Source organism: Pleurodeles waltl, chromosome 1_2 (genome assembly GCF_031143425.1).
Source record: "Pleurodeles waltl isolate 20211129_DDA chromosome 1_2, aPleWal1.hap1.20221129, whole genome shotgun sequence".
In the NCBI taxonomy this organism is placed as follows: Eukaryota; Metazoa; Chordata; class Amphibia; order Caudata; family Salamandridae; genus Pleurodeles; species Pleurodeles waltl.
In genome coordinates, this window is record NC_090437.1 from 1,160,703,270 (window position 1) to 1,160,722,805 (window position 19,536).

General features: G+C 42.1%; 1 protein-coding gene across 2 annotated transcripts in view; it reads left to right on the plus strand.

Annotated features, from left to right (window-relative positions):
* The window catches only part of STK32B (serine/threonine kinase 32B), a 1,635,948-nt gene that overhangs the window by 1,445,811 nt on the left and 170,601 nt on the right, over positions 1-19,536 (plus strand). For both annotated transcript variants that reach the window (XM_069202951.1, XM_069202961.1), the window contains one exon: positions 4,173-4,304. In XM_069202951.1, coding sequence (XP_069059052.1) covers positions 4,173-4,304 — 132 coding nt within the window. The remainder of the gene's footprint in view (positions 1-4,172; positions 4,305-19,536) is intronic.

A 19,536-nucleotide genomic window follows, 5' to 3' on the forward strand; every position in this document is an offset into this window, starting at 1 on the left:
GACTGCCTCCCTCCACTTTTTGGACTCTGTTTTTGCTGACTTTTAGACTCTGCGCACTTTTCCACTGCTAACCAGTGCTAAAGTGCATATGCTCTCTCCCTTTAAACATGGTAACTTTGGATCATACCCAATTGGACTATTTAATATACTTATAAGTCCCTAGTAATGTGCACTGTATGTGCCTAGGGCCTGTAGATTAAATGCTACTAGTGGGCCTGCAGCACTGGTTGTGCCACCCACTCAAGTAGCCCCTTTACCTTGTCCCAGGCCTGCCATTGCAAGGCCTGTGTGTGCAGTTTCACTGCCACTTCGACTTGGCATTTAAAAGTACTTGCCAAGCCTAAAGCTCCCCTTTCTCTACACATAAGCCACCTCTAATGTGTGCCCTAGGTAACCCCTAGAGCAGGGTGCTGTGTGGGTAAAAGGCAGGACATGTACCTGTCTAGTTTACATGTCCTGGTAGTGTAAAACTCCTAAATTCGTTTTTAAACTACTGTGAGGCCTGCTCCCTTCACAGGCTAACATTGGGGCTGCCCTCATACATTGTTGAAGTGGCAGCTGCTGATCTGAAGGGAGTAGGAAGGTCATATTTAGTATGGCCAGAATGGTAATACAAAATCCTGCTGAGTGGTGAAGTTGGATTTAGTATTACTATTTTAGAAATGCCACTTTTAGAAAGTGAGCATTTCTCTGCACTTAAATCTTTCTGTGCCTTACAATCCACGTCTGGCTAGGTTTAGTTGACAGCTCCTTGTGCATTCACTCAGACACACCCCCAAACACAGGGTACTCAGCCTCACTTGCATACATCTGCATTTTGAATGGGTCTTCCTGGGCTGGGAGGGTGGAGGGCCTGCTCTGACACAAAGGACTGCCACACCCACTACTGGGACCCTGGCAGACAGGATTGAACTGAAAGGGGACCTGGCGCACTTTTAAGCCACTCTTTGAAGTCTCCCCCACTTCAAAGGCACATTTGGGTATAAAACAGGGCCTCTGCCCTACCACCTCAGACACTTGCTGGAGAAGAAACCTGAACCAAAACCTACATCTTGCTAAGAAGAACTGCCTGGCTGCTCAAAGGACTCACCTGTCTGCTTTCTACAAAGGACTGCTGCCTTGCTGTTGGCCTGCTGCCTTGCTAAACTCTTGTCTGGCTGTAAAAGTGCTCACCAAGGGCTTGGATAGAGCTTGCCTCCTGTTTTCTGAAGTCTCAGGACCAAAAAGACTTCTTTCTTTCAACTGGACGCCGTGTGCGCCGAAAAATTTGACGCACAACTTGTTCTCCGGTGAGAAATTCACTGCACGCCGATCCGCCGCTCGATGCGACGCCTACAGTGTGACTGGAACTTCGACGCACGGCCTCGCCTGGACAGCGCTGCCCGACTTCCAGAGAGGAAATCGACGCGACGCCTGCCGTGAGGAAGAAAATTCCACGCACAGCTTCCCGGAACGATGCGCAGCCGGTTAACAAGTCTAGGATTCCACGCACAGACCCTGGGACATCTGGTAATCCCGCAAACCATAGAAGTAGTCGGCCTGCGTGCCGGAAAACGATGCATGTCTTCCCTGAGTGAAAAATAACGACGCAAGTCTGTGTCTGAAGAGGCGAAACGGAATCACACACCATTTTTCTCCCCGCAGAACGACGCACACGTCTCCCCGTGTGAAAAATACCGACGCAAGTCCGTGTGTGAAGGGGCGAAATCAACGCACACACCATTTTTCCACGCATCTCCTCCTCTGCGGCCCTCTGCGGAGCTTTTCCACTCCAAACCAGGTACTTTGTGCTTGAAAGAGACTTTGTTTGCTTTTTAAAGACTTAAGACACTTTATATCACCTTTCAGTGATATTTCTACAAATTCTTATTGCATCTTTTATTGTGTTGATCTACAAATATCCAGATAAATATTCTATATTTTTCTAAACACTGTGTGGTGTATTTTTGTGGTGCTACATTGTGTTATTTTATGATTTATTGCACAAATACTTTACACATTGCCTTCTAAGTTAACCCTGACTGCTCATGCCAAGCTACCAGAGGGTGGGCACAGGATAATTTGGATTGTATGTGACTTACCCTGACTAGAGTGAGGGTTCTTGCTTGGACAGAGGGTAACCTGACTGCCAACCAAAAACCCCATTTCTAACAATTTCTAATTTTGTTTTAGTGAAGAGAGCAGCAAAATATCTACTCGGTAGGAATTCACTTTTGAAAGTACAGCTTTTCTCTACCACACATTAGTTTGGTCCAACTTAGAAACTTAAAAACAATCTGAACTTTTTTGGTTCGATTATATATTTTAATGGATCATATAATAAACTTGTCTCATAATATACACTCTCTGGGCCATGTTGGTTATTTTTTAAATAAACATCCTGAATGCAGCTATTTTCACCACTGAACATCTGGTGGTATTGAACTAAAATATTTTGCCATATTATCAATGTACTGGTAAGGGCATAATTTTATTGGCCCTACAACTGTTTTTTCAAGCACTTAACAAAAGCAGTTGTAGACCTTGAGCTTGGTAAAGTTGCGAAAAATTGAGTCTTGACTCATATAGCTGTAAATAAATTGCATAAATATATATATAAAATTGGTCACTTACATTACTTTGCACATATAGAAAGAAAATGGGTACATTTGATCAGTCTTGATCATATACCTCAGAGTATCAGATGTGACCTTGTGATATTTTTATACTTGCATCTTCCCAAAACTAGCACAACTTCTGTAATTAATACCTGTACTTCTTGAAGATTTCAACATGGTGGATTTGTATTGAAATCGGGAATTTTTTGGCCCTTGCAAATTGTTGTGCAAAAAGGATCTATATCCATCTAAATTCAAAGTTCTGGGGAAAACAGTGTCAAAAGTGTTAATATTTCACCTCCATTTTCATTCCGAATAAGCACTCATAAGGAAATATTGTCATTCCTTGGCATACTTACTCTTGCGAAATAAAATTAGCCACACCCCTGGTGGCTGATGGAGGCGGTGGCAGGTTCTGGTGAAGGGGTAGTGGGCTCCAGCGATGCGGTGTCGGGCAGTGGTTGGCAGAGGTGTCAGCGTCTGGAAGTCTGGCTGGACAGTTAGTAGCAGCGGTAGTGGCTTATCTAATTTTGCTTTCTGTACAGCTTGAACACGGATCTCTTTCGGCTGCAGTCAGCCTTAATTACGGGTGTAAAGACCAGCAGGGAAGGAGTTACTGTTGATATCTGTTTCGGTGACTGCCATCTGTGTCTTGGGGCTGCTGCCATGACCCATGAGCAATGACAGATGTTGGTTTCAGTGATGCTTCAGGCAGCAGAAGATGAGCGAAACAGAGTAGCTTCAGGGAAAATATTTGTACTAAAACTAATCGTGCAGAAATGCTGATAAACAATGTTTGTTTCATAAAAAGCATTTGTTTCAAAATATAAGACTTATGTCCTGTCATAGAAAATCAGAATCAAGCCTCATATTTGTAATGTACTATTTTAAAATTCATTCCACATAGGCGATTCCCCATAGCATGCTCTAAATAGTAAAATCAATAGACTATCGATTACATCGGCCTATTTAAAGTTACTTAAGATGTTCTCGCCATGTCCCTTCCTCACTTGTGACTGTTGGTCCCACATGCCATATGTAAATACTCAGTCGCTGTTTAGAAATTTGATCTACCTACTCTTTCGTACTACTCTCCTCTCCTTACCTTCCAATACAAATTACCTCCACACTCTCTGGGTTCCTCTGTAATTAAAATGATGTATTCTGTCTACCTACTCTCTTCCCCATTATGCCGTTATTGTTCTGATGTACAGTGCTTTAATACCACTCTGTAAAGAAGAGCTCTAGAGCATGAGAATAAAAAAAAAAAAAAAAAAAATATCAAGTCAAAATTATTAATGTATGACTGGAAAGTACGTGTAAGATCAGGCTGTAGAAAAGGAAGAAGAAAGGAGCACTACAGGAGTAAATTGCCCCTACTCATCATCAACATCTTTGTGATCCTACCCATGAAGCCCACCACTTTTGTTAAAAGTATACTGTACGAGATTTGAACATCTGCTTGACGAGATTTTGTTTGTAGACATGCTCATGATTGTTCTTCGCTGGATGATGAAGTAATTAAAGTCACACTTGCGGAGTTGTGTCATGTATTGTATTTGCTCATCCTAACAGAAAGGACGGCTTAACTGTGATCCAACGTTTGAATTAGAAGAAATGATATTAGAATCCAAACCCCTGCATAAAAAGAAGAAACGACTGGCTAAGAACAAATCCAGAGATGGGTCTAAAGAGAGCTGCCCGTTGGTAAGCATGATCATGTTTTGGTGTTAAATTTACCAAAGATTTATACAATTATGTGTTCGAATTTGCATTGTACCCTCATTAACAGCAGACATACAGCAAAGACACACATCTGAGCAAGAGAAAACAATGTTTCACTTCAAAGGACTTCAAATATTTTATTACAGCACAACTCAAATTAAGGACTTGTTATACCTCAGCCATCAATCACACTAGCAATGCAACATAAGGGGGAGAACCTAACACACTCTTATATTTCTATATTAGTTCATTTATTGAATTAAAAGGATGCACCATGAGTGAATGCCATGATACTGTATTTCTTCCATTCAGCACCTACTACAACGTTTCTGAATTGATAGGTGCTGCGGATCAGTTACTTAATTCTAGAACAACTGATCACCTCCCACAATAATGTCTAACAATAGTTAGCTCCAGATATATTAGGAAATCTTAAAAGTACCCATTTAATAATGTGTGCCCTATCTGGAAGGGGTGCTAAGCCATACTATTGTGATTTATGTCACCATTAGCCTGTAATCCACTGTGGATATGTGTATGTTATATGATGGTCACAACTTTGAATCCTGATTCATCCTCTGAGCCTGCCATCATTCCAACATTGATACATCTTCATTTGTATAATAACAATTATAAGAGACCTGTTGAAACACTGTCAGAAACTGGTGTGGTCAAGTATAGATCAGCAAACTCTGCAATCCCGACAAATGGAAAAGATACTCATGAGTGCAATTTCGCCTGCGTTCTATCTCAGCTGAGAGTCAGGTTTTACAGAAAGGTGCTCCACCCCCTGTTGTACATTTTGTGCAATCAAACAAGCATATATCTGAAGATAATAGAATAACAAATATATCTTAAACGAATTAAGGCAGAAATTGTGGAAAGAAATAATATAAATTCAAAGGAGAATCGCCAACACATAAACTTGTCTTTTGATCTATGTGATATGAACACACTTGTCTCTGCTGATGATGTGTGGCTTCTTCACTCAAATCCTATCGCGTCAGCACCACAGCTTTAAACAGTATATAAACTTACCATTCATGCTCAGGTTACAGATGTAATGTGTATAAAACAGAGTGGTTCCTCAGCTCTAAATCCCAATGAAAGGGGCATATGAAAGTTTAGACATTAAATAGTCTTCTAATAGTATCAAGAATCTGAAAAGCTACATTCTGTCAGACCCTTCAGAAATTGTATGCTTTAATTTACTAGACAGTTGTTAGAGCCAATTTATGAACTAAACTTTAATGTTTGTGTGCGTTAGCATAACCAGTCTGCAAACCAAAACATACTAGGCCTTTCATTTTACATTGACAGAAGAAGACAGCGTGGCATTCAAAACTGCAGTGGAAAATGTTCTGGGTACATGTTTTTCTCTCAACAGTTCCATTCTTTTTCATAAAGTAAGCTATATAGACTGTTTTGTGGTGAAAAAAAACATCCTTTTTTGTACTTTCCTCTGAAGCTCTGCTCTAAATGTACCAACTCTTGCAACATATCAAGGTATTTTCCTGTTACTGCATATGAAGGGTCTATTGCATTTAATAAGTGTGAAGATGTATAGTCATTCTCTTGTTTTTAGGTTAAACATTTGCAATAATTAAGCATTTTGCAGGTGTCTCTAACAATGTTACAGTTAATGTATCGTGTTGATGAAAATGTATTGGTAGTCCTCATTATTACTTCATTTTAGATTATGTCATAAGTGTGACTTTCACCGCCTGAAAACCTATGCAAAGGGCTACTTTTAGAATGTGTGCCAGATCTTTCCTCATGTTCTTACCAAGCAGTTTCCATGTCAGCTTGGTATTTTAATTCTATACTTTGAATATTTTTGATTGCCAAATGATTTTCCCTTGCTTTCGTGACAGCAAACTTCATGTCAGTCCTCTTGCTGATCCTATACTAAACATTGTCTCTTGACGTATTATCTTTGTTGATGCTATTTTGAAATGACTAATTGTTTTTTTTGCTTTCTGTAATGGTTCCTAATTTTAAATAAATCTCATGGGTTTGGACTTTGAACCTTGTCTTGCGCAGCTATCCTTTGATGTCGTTGAGCCCTTGTCCTTTCAGACCAGCATGGCCTCAGTTGGCCCTTTGATAGTTATTAATAAAAAGCAATGACACAAATTAAAAAGGGGTCAGAACTAAGAGGACATTTCCCATGAAACCAGTGCTCTCGGCTCAGGTATGTGAACTATATATATGTCATAGGCGCATCCTGGGAAACCCATTTATAACTTATATATACACATCAAAGTGAAAGCCAACAGGTTAAGATAGTTTACTTGTATGAATAATGTTTAAATAATGTTATTGTTAGAAATGGGGTCTTTGGTTGGTAGTCAGGTTACCCCCTGTCCAAGAAAGGACCCTCACTCTAGTCAGGGTAAGTCACTCACAATCCAAATTATCCTGTGCCCACCCTCTGGTAGCTTGGCACTGAGCAGTCAGGCTTAACTTAAAAGGCAATGTGTAAAGTATTTGTGCAATAAATCATACAATACCACAATATAAACGATTAAAGAAGAAATAAGCAAATGTAGGGATATCACTGAAAGTGACATCAAGTGTCTTTAGAGTTAAAATATTACTGTATAAGCAATAAAAAGTGTCTTAAATTCTCCCAGAAACAACAAGTGTCTCTTGCAGGGCAAAGTACCTGGTTTGTGTTGAAAAATCCTCACAAGGGACCGCAAAGGACTACATGCGTGGAAAACGGTGAGTGTGCGTCGGTTTCGCACCTTTGCACCCGGACTTGCGTCGTTATTTTCCACGCGGGGAAGACGTTGCGTTGATTTCCGGTGTGCGGACTTGGATCCTCTTTGGGTTGCGGGGTTTCCAGAAACCCTGGGGACGATGCGTGGAATCCTGGGCTTGCGGAGCAAAGTCACAGGGGCTGCGTCGATTCCGGTAGACGTTGCATGGAATTTTCTTCTGCACTGCAGGCGCTGTGTCGATTCCTCTCAGGACGTCGGGCGGCGTCAGTCTGAGTTGGCTTGCGTCGATCCACTAGGGCTTTGCGTCAAAGTTCCGGTCGCTGGCGCTGCGTCGATCTTCTGTCACGAAGTCGGGCTGTGTCATCCCGGACTCAGCATGCAGCAAATTTTTCACAGCAAGCAAATTTTGCACCTAGGCTGTGCATCGTTCTTGGCAGACGGTGCATCGAATTTTCGCTGCATGGGAATTTCAGCTGCAGGAGAGAAGTCTTTTTGGTCCTGACACTTCAGGGAACATAAGGCAATCTCTATCCAAGCCCTTGCAGAGCACTTCTGCATCAAAGCAAGAGTGCAGCAAGACAGCAACAGCAAGGCAACAGTCCTCTTCCAAAAGCAGTCAGGTGAGTCCTTTAGGCAGCCAGGCGGTTATTATTGTAAGGGTGCAGGTTCTGGTTCAGATTTCTTCTCCAGGAAGTGTCCATGGTGGTAGGGCAGAGGCCCTGTTTTTATACCCAAATGTGCCTTTGAAGTGGGAGAGACTTCAAAGGGTGGCTTAGAAGTGCACCAGGTCCCCCTTTCAGTTCAATCCTGTCTGCCAGGGTCCCAGTAGGGGGTGTGGCAGTCCTTTGTGTGAGAACAGGCCCTCCACCCTCCCAGCCCAGGAAGACCCATTCAAAATGCAGATGTATGCAAGTGAGGCTGAGTATCCTGTGTTTGGAGTGTGTCTGAGTGAATGCACAAGGAGCTGTCAACTAAACCCAGCCAGACGTGGATTGTAAGGCACAGAAAGATTTAAGTGCAGAGAAATGCTCACTTTCTAAAAGTGGCATTTCTAAAATGGTAATATTAAATCCAACTTCACCAGTCAGCAGGATTTTGTATTACCATTCTGGCCATACTAAATATGACCTCCCTACTCCTTTCAGATCAGGAGCTATCACTCAAACAGAGGGCAACCCCAATGTTAGTCCATGAAGGGAGCAGGCCTCACAGTAGTGTAAAAATGAATTTAGGAGATTTACACTACTAGGACATGTAAACTACACAGGTACATGTCCTGCCATTTACCTACACAGCACCCTGCCCTAGTGGTTACCTAGGGCACATCTTAGGGTTGACTTATATGTAGAAAAAGGGGAGTTTTAGGCTTGGCAAGTACTTTTAAATGCCAAGTCGAATTGGCAGTGAAACTGCACACACAGGCCTTGCAATGGCAGGCCTGAGACAAGGTTAAGGGGCTACTGAAGTGGGTGGCACAATCAGTGTTGCAGGCCCGCTTTTAATCTACAGGCCCTGGGCACATATAGTGCATTCTACTAGGGACTTATAAGTAAATTAAATAGCCCAATTGGGTGTGATCCAATGTTACCATGTTTAAAGGGAGAAGGCATATGCACTTTAGCACTGGTTAGCAGTGATAACGTGTGCAGAGTCTAAAAACCAGCAAAAACAGTATCTCAAAAGTGGAGGGAGGCAGGCAGAATGTTAGAGGTGACCACCCTAAGGCTGTCAGGTCTAACAGTTATGGTTCCAATTCTTGAGGTGACAGAGGGCTGGGGTTTGGGTGGTGGTAGTTCATCCTATCCTGGCACAATAAATAAACATGTTAAAAACAAGTTTAGATCGTTGTGCTGTATCTCTGAACTGACTTGTCCCATATGCACTAAAATTAGCAATAGCAGTTTGGTATAAATGGAGTAATAAATGTTGAAATTTGCCCATAAAAACTTCATACTCAATTACTGAACCTGTTCTATTTGGCCCCATCCATTAATGAAAAAGACTAGGAAGTCTTCCAATCTTCTAGTTCATGCAGTAGTAGTTAGCAGACTATACCTCTGCCATTTATATGTCTTACTGGCTCAAACTGAAATCCGGATAAGTTGATCCTTTCCATGTAGCTGCCCATTCGACTGGCCTGCCTGCCTTTGGACAACCCAAAATGCTCCAGATCAATGCAGTTGCCAAGTCATCTATTTCCAACTATCAATACTGTGATAAATTCTCCCTCCTCCCAAATTCAACATCCTGAAGAAATCTACAGACAGATTACAGAGAGCTCAAAACCTTGAAATCATGTCTTACCTTCTGAAAATAAGACCAAGTATAACTTGTGCGGAAACTACTCAACTAGCTAAGAATCAATAAGAATTCAATAACAGGTTGTAAGTACCACTAACAAGACCTACTGGGATATAGGTCTGAACTATTTATAAAAATGTACATCTCATTACAAAATTCCTTCATCCCGCTTATTTCAGCTTGCTCCAGCTGAATGATTTTGAATGATTAAACCTGGTACAAGATCCATGGTTGTGCTCTGTCACTAGCCGTGGCCCCAACTGAGTCTCAGAAGAATTCTAAACACAAAACTGGTTAAACTAGGCTTCAACTAAAAATACCAACATGAGTAACAGCTGAAGACTGTCACAAGGGATTGCTGCCATCCTACTAAACTCTAAAGACTCTGTAAGGCATTCATAAAAGCATCTCTTTATTGATTTGTACAAATAATGTCAAATACCCTGCCCACTGCTCCAAAGTGACCACAATGTAAAACTACAGCGTGTTACAAAACTGTAAAAATGAATAAACAATATTGGAAATGATCCTTGTATAGTCTAGTATCTCGTCAAAAATAAACTTCAGGATGCACTTTTATGTACCAATTCACCAATTGTGTCTGTACTCCCTGAAGGTTTGCCACGACTTATGAAAACTTGTAATGGTCAGTGTTGCCCTTTGATCTTTCAACAGTACCAAGTCTTCGCCAAGATTTTTTGTGCCGTTGGTGAGGGTTTCCTTGAGCAAGAGATACAAGACTGCCAAATCTGTGTAATATTGTTTCTTCAAGTGGATTCTGACACCACCCTGTGGGCATTACATGCTGTTACAAATCGATTTCCTTGCAAACTAGAAAATGGTCCAGACTGTCTGTTCAGGTGAACAGATTGCTCACTAAGTGTGTATCATGTTACAGCCTCCAGATAAACTTAATTTATTACAGCAACATCTGGTGATTATTTCCAGCAATAGCCAGGGAGTGGCTTCAAATGAGGTTGACAGAGGATCGGGTTTCCAGATCACTGCTGAACAGCAGCATAGCTGATAACTGCAAAATGAGGTGATCTGCTGAGAGGAAATTCAGTGGACGTTCTCTGTGGAGTTGGGGGGTGAGGGAATAACCAAGAAGTGTATGTCACATTTAATCTTAGGTTCAATAGGCTGGGACAACTTTATAGAGGGCAAAAAATGTGAAACTACTTATTACTTAAAGTATATTTTAAATTTATAAATATATTGTATTTGTAAATATCAAGGGGACACATGCAAAACTTATTTAGTGATCGCAAAGGGTCCGATTCACTGAATCTGGCCCTTTGAAATCCCTAAAAAGCCTTTTTTATGTACTAACCCTATTTTGTGAGTCAGTAACCTATTATCAAATCTCAAATTAGGGTTTGCGATTCTGTATCAGTAAGGGGTGTGTTAAGGGCGTACCTTCCTGACAGTGACTCGCAGTGGTATGTGTGAATGTTTTGCAACAGAAATGTGATTGCAAAACATTCACATTTTACTGACTTCTTGAAGGAGGTGGTAACCCATTTGCAAATTGGAAGGGGTCCCAAAGGGATCCCTTTCTTCTTTGTGAATGTAGGCACAGACATATTTTAAGAGCAGACAGTGGTTCCACAGAATAATCACCTACTCTTAAAAAATGAAAAGAAAACTTTTTGTTTTTGTTTTTGAAATGCTTCTCATTTTCCTTCAAGGAAAATGGGATGGGTTTCAAAAAAAGGAATTGCTTTATTGAAAAAGCAATCATGGACATCGTGGTCTGATGACCCCAGCAGGCCACCATCCCTGCCTTATGAATATTGATGAGACAGGTCCATTTGCGACCCACTGGTAATTGCAGACAGTGTCAAACACACTGTATAACATCCTGGATGCAACTTCCTAGTTGTGAATCACAAAGATTCACAATTAGGAATTCACAAACGGGATTCGTTGTACATGTGGCAAAATGTTCTTTACCTACACTGTTACACTAGATACACAAACAAATCACATTGCTACTACTGACACACACACATACACTTACACACACACACAAACAGGGATACCAAATACCTCAGTTGCTTCTAAAACTGCCCAGAAGGCACCCACTTTATCACCTCTGGACACACAGAACAAAGGCAGCACATTTTGTATCTTCATACACAGGAGACCGATGGGACATAGGTGCAGCTCAAATATTGGTAGGGATATGCTCCTGCATGAAGAAGACAAAAATATGTTTTGGAAAGATCTTTAGTAAATCTTACAAACATCAAGTTCTTAGCATTTTTCCAGTCAGCTCATTAAGGTGAATGAGGTGTGCACCCGAGTGATAGGATCATTATGATGTGTAGTTATGGAAAATAAATCATTGAGGTGTGTGTCCCTATGGCCCAAAGTGCAATGCATGTGACAAAGAAAGGTTACCACGACTAGGATGTAGGCATGACTTGAACAGCGGCAGGTTTAGCACATGTATACCTCAAACATGACAAAAAATTAATATATAGCAAAAATACTAAACTCAAGCAATGCTTATGATATGCAGTAACTTCCTCCACTTACATGTTTCGCTGTGACGGAAGCACCAGGTATATGTTATCATTTTCACATTGTCAGGAAAAATGAAACAATATGCCAGTGCTCCACATGCTCTTCTTACCAGATAATCATGGTGAAGGACGGAAGCTTGCACTATCATATGAACAGTGCACCATAAATAGTGATTCCACTACAACTAAATGTTCTGCATTAAAAATATCAAATTGATTGCCCAGCCCGCCTCCAGGAAAACCTTGATATATTTTGTATGGAATGTTTTGTATTGTCAAAGTAGACATTCGGTGCAATATTTCTCTGTTAGGATTTGGGTTTTACTTTTGTCTAACTGATAAATACAAATTTCATACAAATGAAAAGTAGGCACATTGGGGCCTGTGCTAATGAATTGTCCTGATTGTATAAAAAATAAACCACATATTGTGTGAACAGATGCACAACAACAATAAAGAGATAAGTATGTTTTTGAATGATCTATTACTATTTTAAACAGCTGTCACAGGCTGCACAAACAGGTTCAAGCTGTTTAAAGCCGAAACGTCATTATAATTATGGTCCAATATCATAAAAGGGTTTATGTTGGACACAGCCAACTCTCTTTATTTCAATGTAGCAATTGTAAGCCTTTTTAATGTAATTTAGGCGTTACTGGGTAGAATGTAAAGAAGGTTCTACATTCTATGACACTGTTTGTGGCATTTTGCGTTTTCACAACGATTGCTTAGATAAGATTGCACTGCCAGTGTGTCACTTTTTGTGATGTACCGGTGGTACACAGTGGAAATCTATATCTACAAGGCCACGCAAAGCCACTTTGTGTGACTTTTCCCAGCCTTGTAGATATGGTGTAAGACAATGCAGTGCAAGTCACGGAGAGGTTCAGTGGGCATTGCGGCTGGTTTTCCCATGCAACACCCATGGGTTTTGATGCATTCCAAGATTTACAAGAATCTGTAAATTTGGTAACGCATCAAAACTGTACACCTCACCAGAGCAGGATCAACAAGGAGAAATATCTTTATTTCTCCTTGTTGTTTTGTCTGTCATGTGTGTGCTTCATTTTGCAGCACACATAGAAAGGTGGAAAATGCCTCCCAGAATTGTTTTTGTGCAGGAAGGGGTCATTTCCTGCACAAAAACAATCCTATCAATAATTCAGGCACCCTTCCCCATGTACAAGGGGGCCTGCAATTGCCTTAGGTAATAATTTGTACCCCAGCGCAGGGGGAAAGGACAGAAATACACAGCACCTTATAAATACAGTGCATTTCTGCTCTTTTGAATTGGCATAGGTAATTGCAGAAGAACGGCTTGCTGTGCTACCCTATGTCAATTCCTTGTAAATAGGCTTTCTAGACATCTGCCCCACAGGGTCCAAATAATATACTGATACCACACCATGGGCAGACGTGATCCTCAAAAGCTAATTAGGGAGTCCTAGGCCCTAACTAACCTGGTTTCATATTTTTATTCCAAGGACAACAGTTGTTAAGGATGGAAAGGCCTCACCCACATTGTCATGGCATGCTTCATCTCCGACCAGTCCGTCCCACCATGTTAAAATAATACCAACTGGTGGTCTAAACCTTAACCTAAAAAAATCTTGTCCCCCAGTTGCGTCACACCTTCTATACCACCATTTGTTATTCTTCGTGAATCTCTGTGACATTGTGCCATTTCTTTGAATTACTGTTGATAACACATGCTCCTCCAAGAGGAGAAGTGGGTCTCTCCTGTGGAAAAACACTTTTCACTTAGCATGTCAGGGTCACTCTCACAAAGCAGTAATATCATCTTGATTGTGGCCCTAGTCATCATCTAATGGTCTGGAACTTTTTCATCTTGAGATATGTTTACTACCTTATTTGGTAACTATCATAACCCTGATCCCTGAAACCTGGGTCATTCATAATAGAAAGGAATCCCGATATAATATATTACTTTGGAATGTATACACATGGTAGACAGTATATTATGACAACAGAAACATACTGTCAATTGTGGTGTCAGAAGTATCAGTTAGCGACTGAAAAACCAGAAGGATGATATTGGCATCTGTGTATGTAGTCTTCAGGATCCCACACCCACAATATCATTACCTGATGGAGGGTGCCATCATATACTTCCAGGAACAATAGCATTTATCTATGAATTGTGGTACTGAAGGGATTTTCCTTTAAAGAGGGATACTATGGATACATGACTATGGTTACCTTGGGCCTAAGTGGGACCACGGAATGTCATAATTCAAGCCCCTTGCATCTGTATGGAGGAGATGAACCCATCTCCATTCTGAATAGTTCGTTTTGAGAGGTCACTGTCTCCTGTGCCAAGGTGTTCTATGACAAACCTGAGGAAATTATCTGCATTATGCCCTGTCTCTACAAAGGGGTGCATCATCTTGGTAGTCATTTCTGTGCATCTGAAAGAGCTCCTGTGTTCATTCATATGAACCTTCACTGGTTTAGTCGTCATCCCAACATATTTTAATACACAGGTACATATAATAATGTACACCACCTTCTTAGTGTTACTATTGCCAGCACTTTTTAAGACACAAGGGTGGTCATTCCAACCCTGGCGGTCCATGACCGCCGGGTTGGAGGACCGCGGGAGCACCGCCGACAGGCCGGCGGTGCTCCAATGGGCATTCCGACCGCCAGTGTACCGCCGCCCATTGGAATCCTCCAAGGCGGCGCAGCTAGCTGCGCCGCCGAGGGGATTCCGACCCCCCATACCGCCATCCAGTTCCCGGCGGTTCTCCCGCCGGGAACCGGATGGCGGTAGGGGGGGTCGCGGGGCCCCTGGGGGCCCCTGCAGTGCCCATGCCACAGGCATGGGCACTGCAGGGGCCCCCGTAAGAGGGCCCCTAAATGTATTTCACTGTCTGCTGCGCAGACAGTGAAATACGCGACGGGTGCAACTGCACCCGTCGCACAGCTTCCACTCCGCCGGCTCGATTCCGAGCCGGCTTCATCGTGGAAGCCTCTTTCCCGCTGGGCTGGCGGGCGGCCTGAAGGCGGCCGCCCGCCAGCCCAGCGGGAAAGTCAGAATTACCGCCGCGGTCTTTCGACCGCGGAACGGTAACCTGACGGCGGGACTTTGGCGGGCGGCCTCCGCCGCCCGCCAAGGTCCGAATGAGGGCCAAGGTGTTGCAAGTCCGAGATCCAGTTCTTTTGTGTTTTTTTTTACTCAGGTGGCACACATTGCAGTGCCCCTAGGGAAAATGTCCTGTCATCTGGGGCATATCCCAAAGGATCCTTTGACTCGGAGCATGTTGTGATTGGCCCATGAACATGTCCCTACAAGCTGGTTCCGTAGGCTGCTAGTTCTTTTGAAGGGAAACGTTTATTTCTCTAGATCTAATGGACCTGTATTCAATAATCTTCATTGTTTATTAATCAATTTCTTAACTACATTTGAGTATGGGCTGTAGGTGGTAACACAGATCAGACTGCTCCTTGTTTCTCTCACTCGTGTTTCCAGTAATTGGTCACAATTGCTGTTCCCTGCTCTCTTTCTGCATTGGCAATAATCTTGCGTGGCTAACCCTGCTCAATCAATTTTTTTGTGAGTCTACATGTGTCCTGTAATCATTCTTCATGGTACAGTTTCATCTAAGACATAAGAACTGACCAAGTGGGAGATTCTCTTGCAGGCTTCTACAGTGAAAGGTGTTGAACATCAGCACATTATTCCTATCTGTTGGTCTGTAATGTACCTCTGTCTGTAATGAACCTTCAAATGTGAAGATTCTGAGATGAAGAACATTCAGCTCTTTTTTGTTCATGGTGCAAGTAAATCTCAGAAGAGGTCAACACTGTGAAGCCAGTTAACTCACTCCCTAGCTCTACCCGTTTTCTACCTAGCTCTACGTTGTTTTTTAATCTAGCACGCTGTCTGCTAAGAGTACTCACAAATGAGAGGAAAGAGATCCAGCCTTTTGCCCCACATTCCTACATTATTATACTGATACCACACCAAGGTAGGGCAGACACGTGATCCACGAAAGCTAATCAGTCAGGGAGTCCCAGGCCCTAACTAACTCAGTTCCCTACTTTTATTCCAAGGACAACAGTTTATGGACGGAAAGGGCTCACCCTTATTGTCATGGCATACTTCATCATCGGCCACTCTGTCCCACTGGGTAGTACCAACCTAACGGTCTCAACCTTAACCAGAAAAAAACATTTTGGTAACTGAAGCGCAGAAAAAAAGTATTCTTTTGTAAATATAGGGATCAGATGCTAAGTCTTAAACAATCTCTGTGTGTACCTAGAAAATCTCTTTTATCAATGAAGGCACACAGGGTAGGATTAAAAAGATTGCTGCCCCTTCAAGAACAACCACAGACGTGTGTACTGAAGTGATAAGTACTCACCACACCCCCATGTTCTCAAATGCCAACATGTTTTGTCCCTCAATATGCATGCCCACTGTTAGACGTAACAGCTTTAAGGTGGTCATTCCCCAACTTTTTGCCAGCCTCCCACCACTTCTCTGACACTGTTCTTGCTGGTTTTAGAACTCTGTGCACTTTACCACTGCTAACCAGTGCTAAAGTGCATATGCTCTCTCCCTTAAACATGGTAACATTGGTTCATTCCAAATTGGCATATTTGATTTACCTGTAAGTCCCTACTAAAGTGCACTACCTGTGCCCAGGGCCTATAAATTAAATGGTACCAGTGGGCCTGCAGCACTGATTGTGCCCCCCACATAAGTAGGCGCTTACGCTTGTCTTAGACCTGCCATTACACGGCCTGTGTATGCAGTTTCACTGCCACTTTGACTTGGCATTCAAAGGTACTTGCCAAGTCTTAAACTCACCTTTTTCTACATATAATTCACCCCTAAGGTAGGCCCTAGATAACCCATTGGGCAGGGTGCTATGCAGGTAAATGGCAGGACATGTACATGTGTGTTTTATATGTCCAAGTAGTGGAAAACTAAATTAGTTTTCCACTACTGTAAGGCCTGCTCCTTTCATAGGTTAGCATTAGGGCTACACTGATATACTGTTTGAGAGGTAGATTCTGATCAGAAAGGGGTATCCAGGTCATATTTAGTATGACCAGAATGGTAATACAAAATCTTGCTTATTGGTGAGATTGGATTTTATATTACTATTTTAGAAATGCCACTCACAGCCTCCCTCCAAACAACGTCTGGGCTGGTTGACACCTCCCTTGTGCATTTCACCCAGACAACCGCAAACACAGGATACTCAGTCACACCTGCACTCATCTGCATACTGAATGGATCTTAATGCGCTGAAAGGGTGGAAGGCATGACACATATTTCAAAGGCTAGTGCCCTGCCCTCACAATTGACTGCTAACCACCCTACTGGGGCCCTGGCAGACAGACATGTACTGAAAGGGGAACTTGTGCACTTTAAATCCACTCTTTGAAGTCTCCCCCACTTCAAAGGCATTTTTGGGTATATGAAACTGGGTTTCTGACCCCACCAGCTCAGACACCGCTGGACCTGAACCTGTAACCTGTCAAGAGGAACTGCTGGACTGCTTTGCTAAGAAGGGCAGCTGCCCTGCTGTTGCCCTGCTGCCCTCTGACTTTGCTGAGAAGTGCTTTCCAAAGGCTTGGATTGAGCCTGCCTCCTGTTTTCTGAAGTCTCAGGACCAAAAATACTTCATCTCGTTAGGAAACTCCTTGTGAACCGAAAATCGATGCACAGACTCCTGTAAACAACCCACAGCCTGTCTTGTGACAGAGAAATCACCGCACAGCCGAACCGGAACAATGCAGCCCGACTTCCTGAGTGGAAATTTGATGCAGCGCCTGCCTTGCGACCGCAAATTAGATGCACAGCCCTACTGGAACGATGCACAGCTGAACCAGAATGATCAGCCGATTTTCTGAGAGGAAAATCGACGCAGCGCCTGCTGTGCAACAGTAAATTCGATGCATTGCCCTACCAGATTTATGCAATGTCTGTGACTTCACCCAGTGCGCCCAGGATTTCCCTGCATCATCCCTGGGCGTCAAAAAGATCCCCACATCGCAGTGAGGAACCAAGACTGTGCGCTGAAAAACGATGCAAGCCCCTTGCAGTGTGGAAAGAAACAACACAACGTCTGTGCATGTCAGAAAATCCAACGCACACCTTATTTTTCTATGCATCTCCTCCTCTGCGGTCTATGTGCGTGTTTTATTTTTACGTAAACCAGGTACTTTGTGTAATCAATAGACAACTGTTGATTTCTAAGATCTAAGACCCTTTTTTAAACCTTCAAAAGTGATATGTCAACTTGTGCTGATTGAATCTTTATCATTTTGATCTAATTGTAACCAGATAAATACTATCTATTTTTCTAATCGAGTGTGGTGTATTTTTGTGGTGTTTTCACTGTGTTACTGTATGATTTATTGCACAAATACTTTATACATTGCCTTCTAAGTTAAGCCTGACTGCTCCTTGGTAAGCTACCAGAGGGTGGGCAAAGGATAATTGGATTGCGTGTGACTTACTCTGACTAGGATTGTGGTCCCTACTTGGACAAGAGTGTATACCTCTGCCAACAAGAGATCCCATTTCTAACACCCACCTAAAAAAATAATGAGCATCAAGGTGAATGTTCCAGGGCCTTTATCAGCACAAATCCAAAACAAATCCCTACGTGTCAGTGAAGCATGCCTCAGTCATGCAAAGTGGTAAGAATAGGTCTTACCTATTAACTTAATGTTGCACCTAAAAAGAGAAAATAATCACAAATCCTAACCATATGTCCAATGTATGGATTGTAAGCGGTATTTTCAGTGTGAATCACTTAGAATCCACACAGTGAGAAGCATGCATCGTTCACTTCTAAAAGTATTGATTCATTCAAAATGTGAAAACATGGAGTGAATATGTAACACTTGTGTCCACAAACTTACCCTGCAGTTCTCAAGGTTCCGCACCATCAGTCACTATTTGGGGGACCTCACCTGTAGTCACACACTAAAAAATAGTAATAAATAATTGCTTCTTTAATGATGTATTATCGTCAGCCTATTTCTAACTGAGTAGGGTTCATGAGGGCCTGTCTAACACCACCAGGTCACTTCCATCCTAAATTGTACAGGGACTTCTATGACACAAGAAAATGAAGGGTCACCTAAAGAAGGAAATTCAAACATGTTTCTCTAGGAATATGTGACAGAACAACTACGTCCTAAACAACTATAGCCTAAACCACTACTGCTAAACAACTAAAACGTCTCTACAACTAAGTGCTGAACAACTACTGTCTAAACAACAATTGTGCCTGAATAACAATTGCCTGAACAACTAATATATATATATATATATGTATATATATATTAACACACAACTAATTAACCATAAAAAACAAAAAGAAAACCTTACCTTAAAATTAGTTGTTCAGGCAATTGTTATTCAGGCACATTTGTTGTTTAGACAGTAGTTGTTCAGTCCTTAGTTGTAGAGACTTTTTAGTTGTTTAGCAGTAGTGGTTCAGGCAAGTAGTGGTTTAGACCTAGTTGTTCAGGATGTTTCCCGTTTCTCTAGTGTGTACAATACTATTATATCTCTTGTGGTCACAAAGTATATATCCCCCGAACCTCCATCGGATCAACCCACTCTATGTTAAAGGGGCCTAATGGGCATGTGATATATTCAAGTTG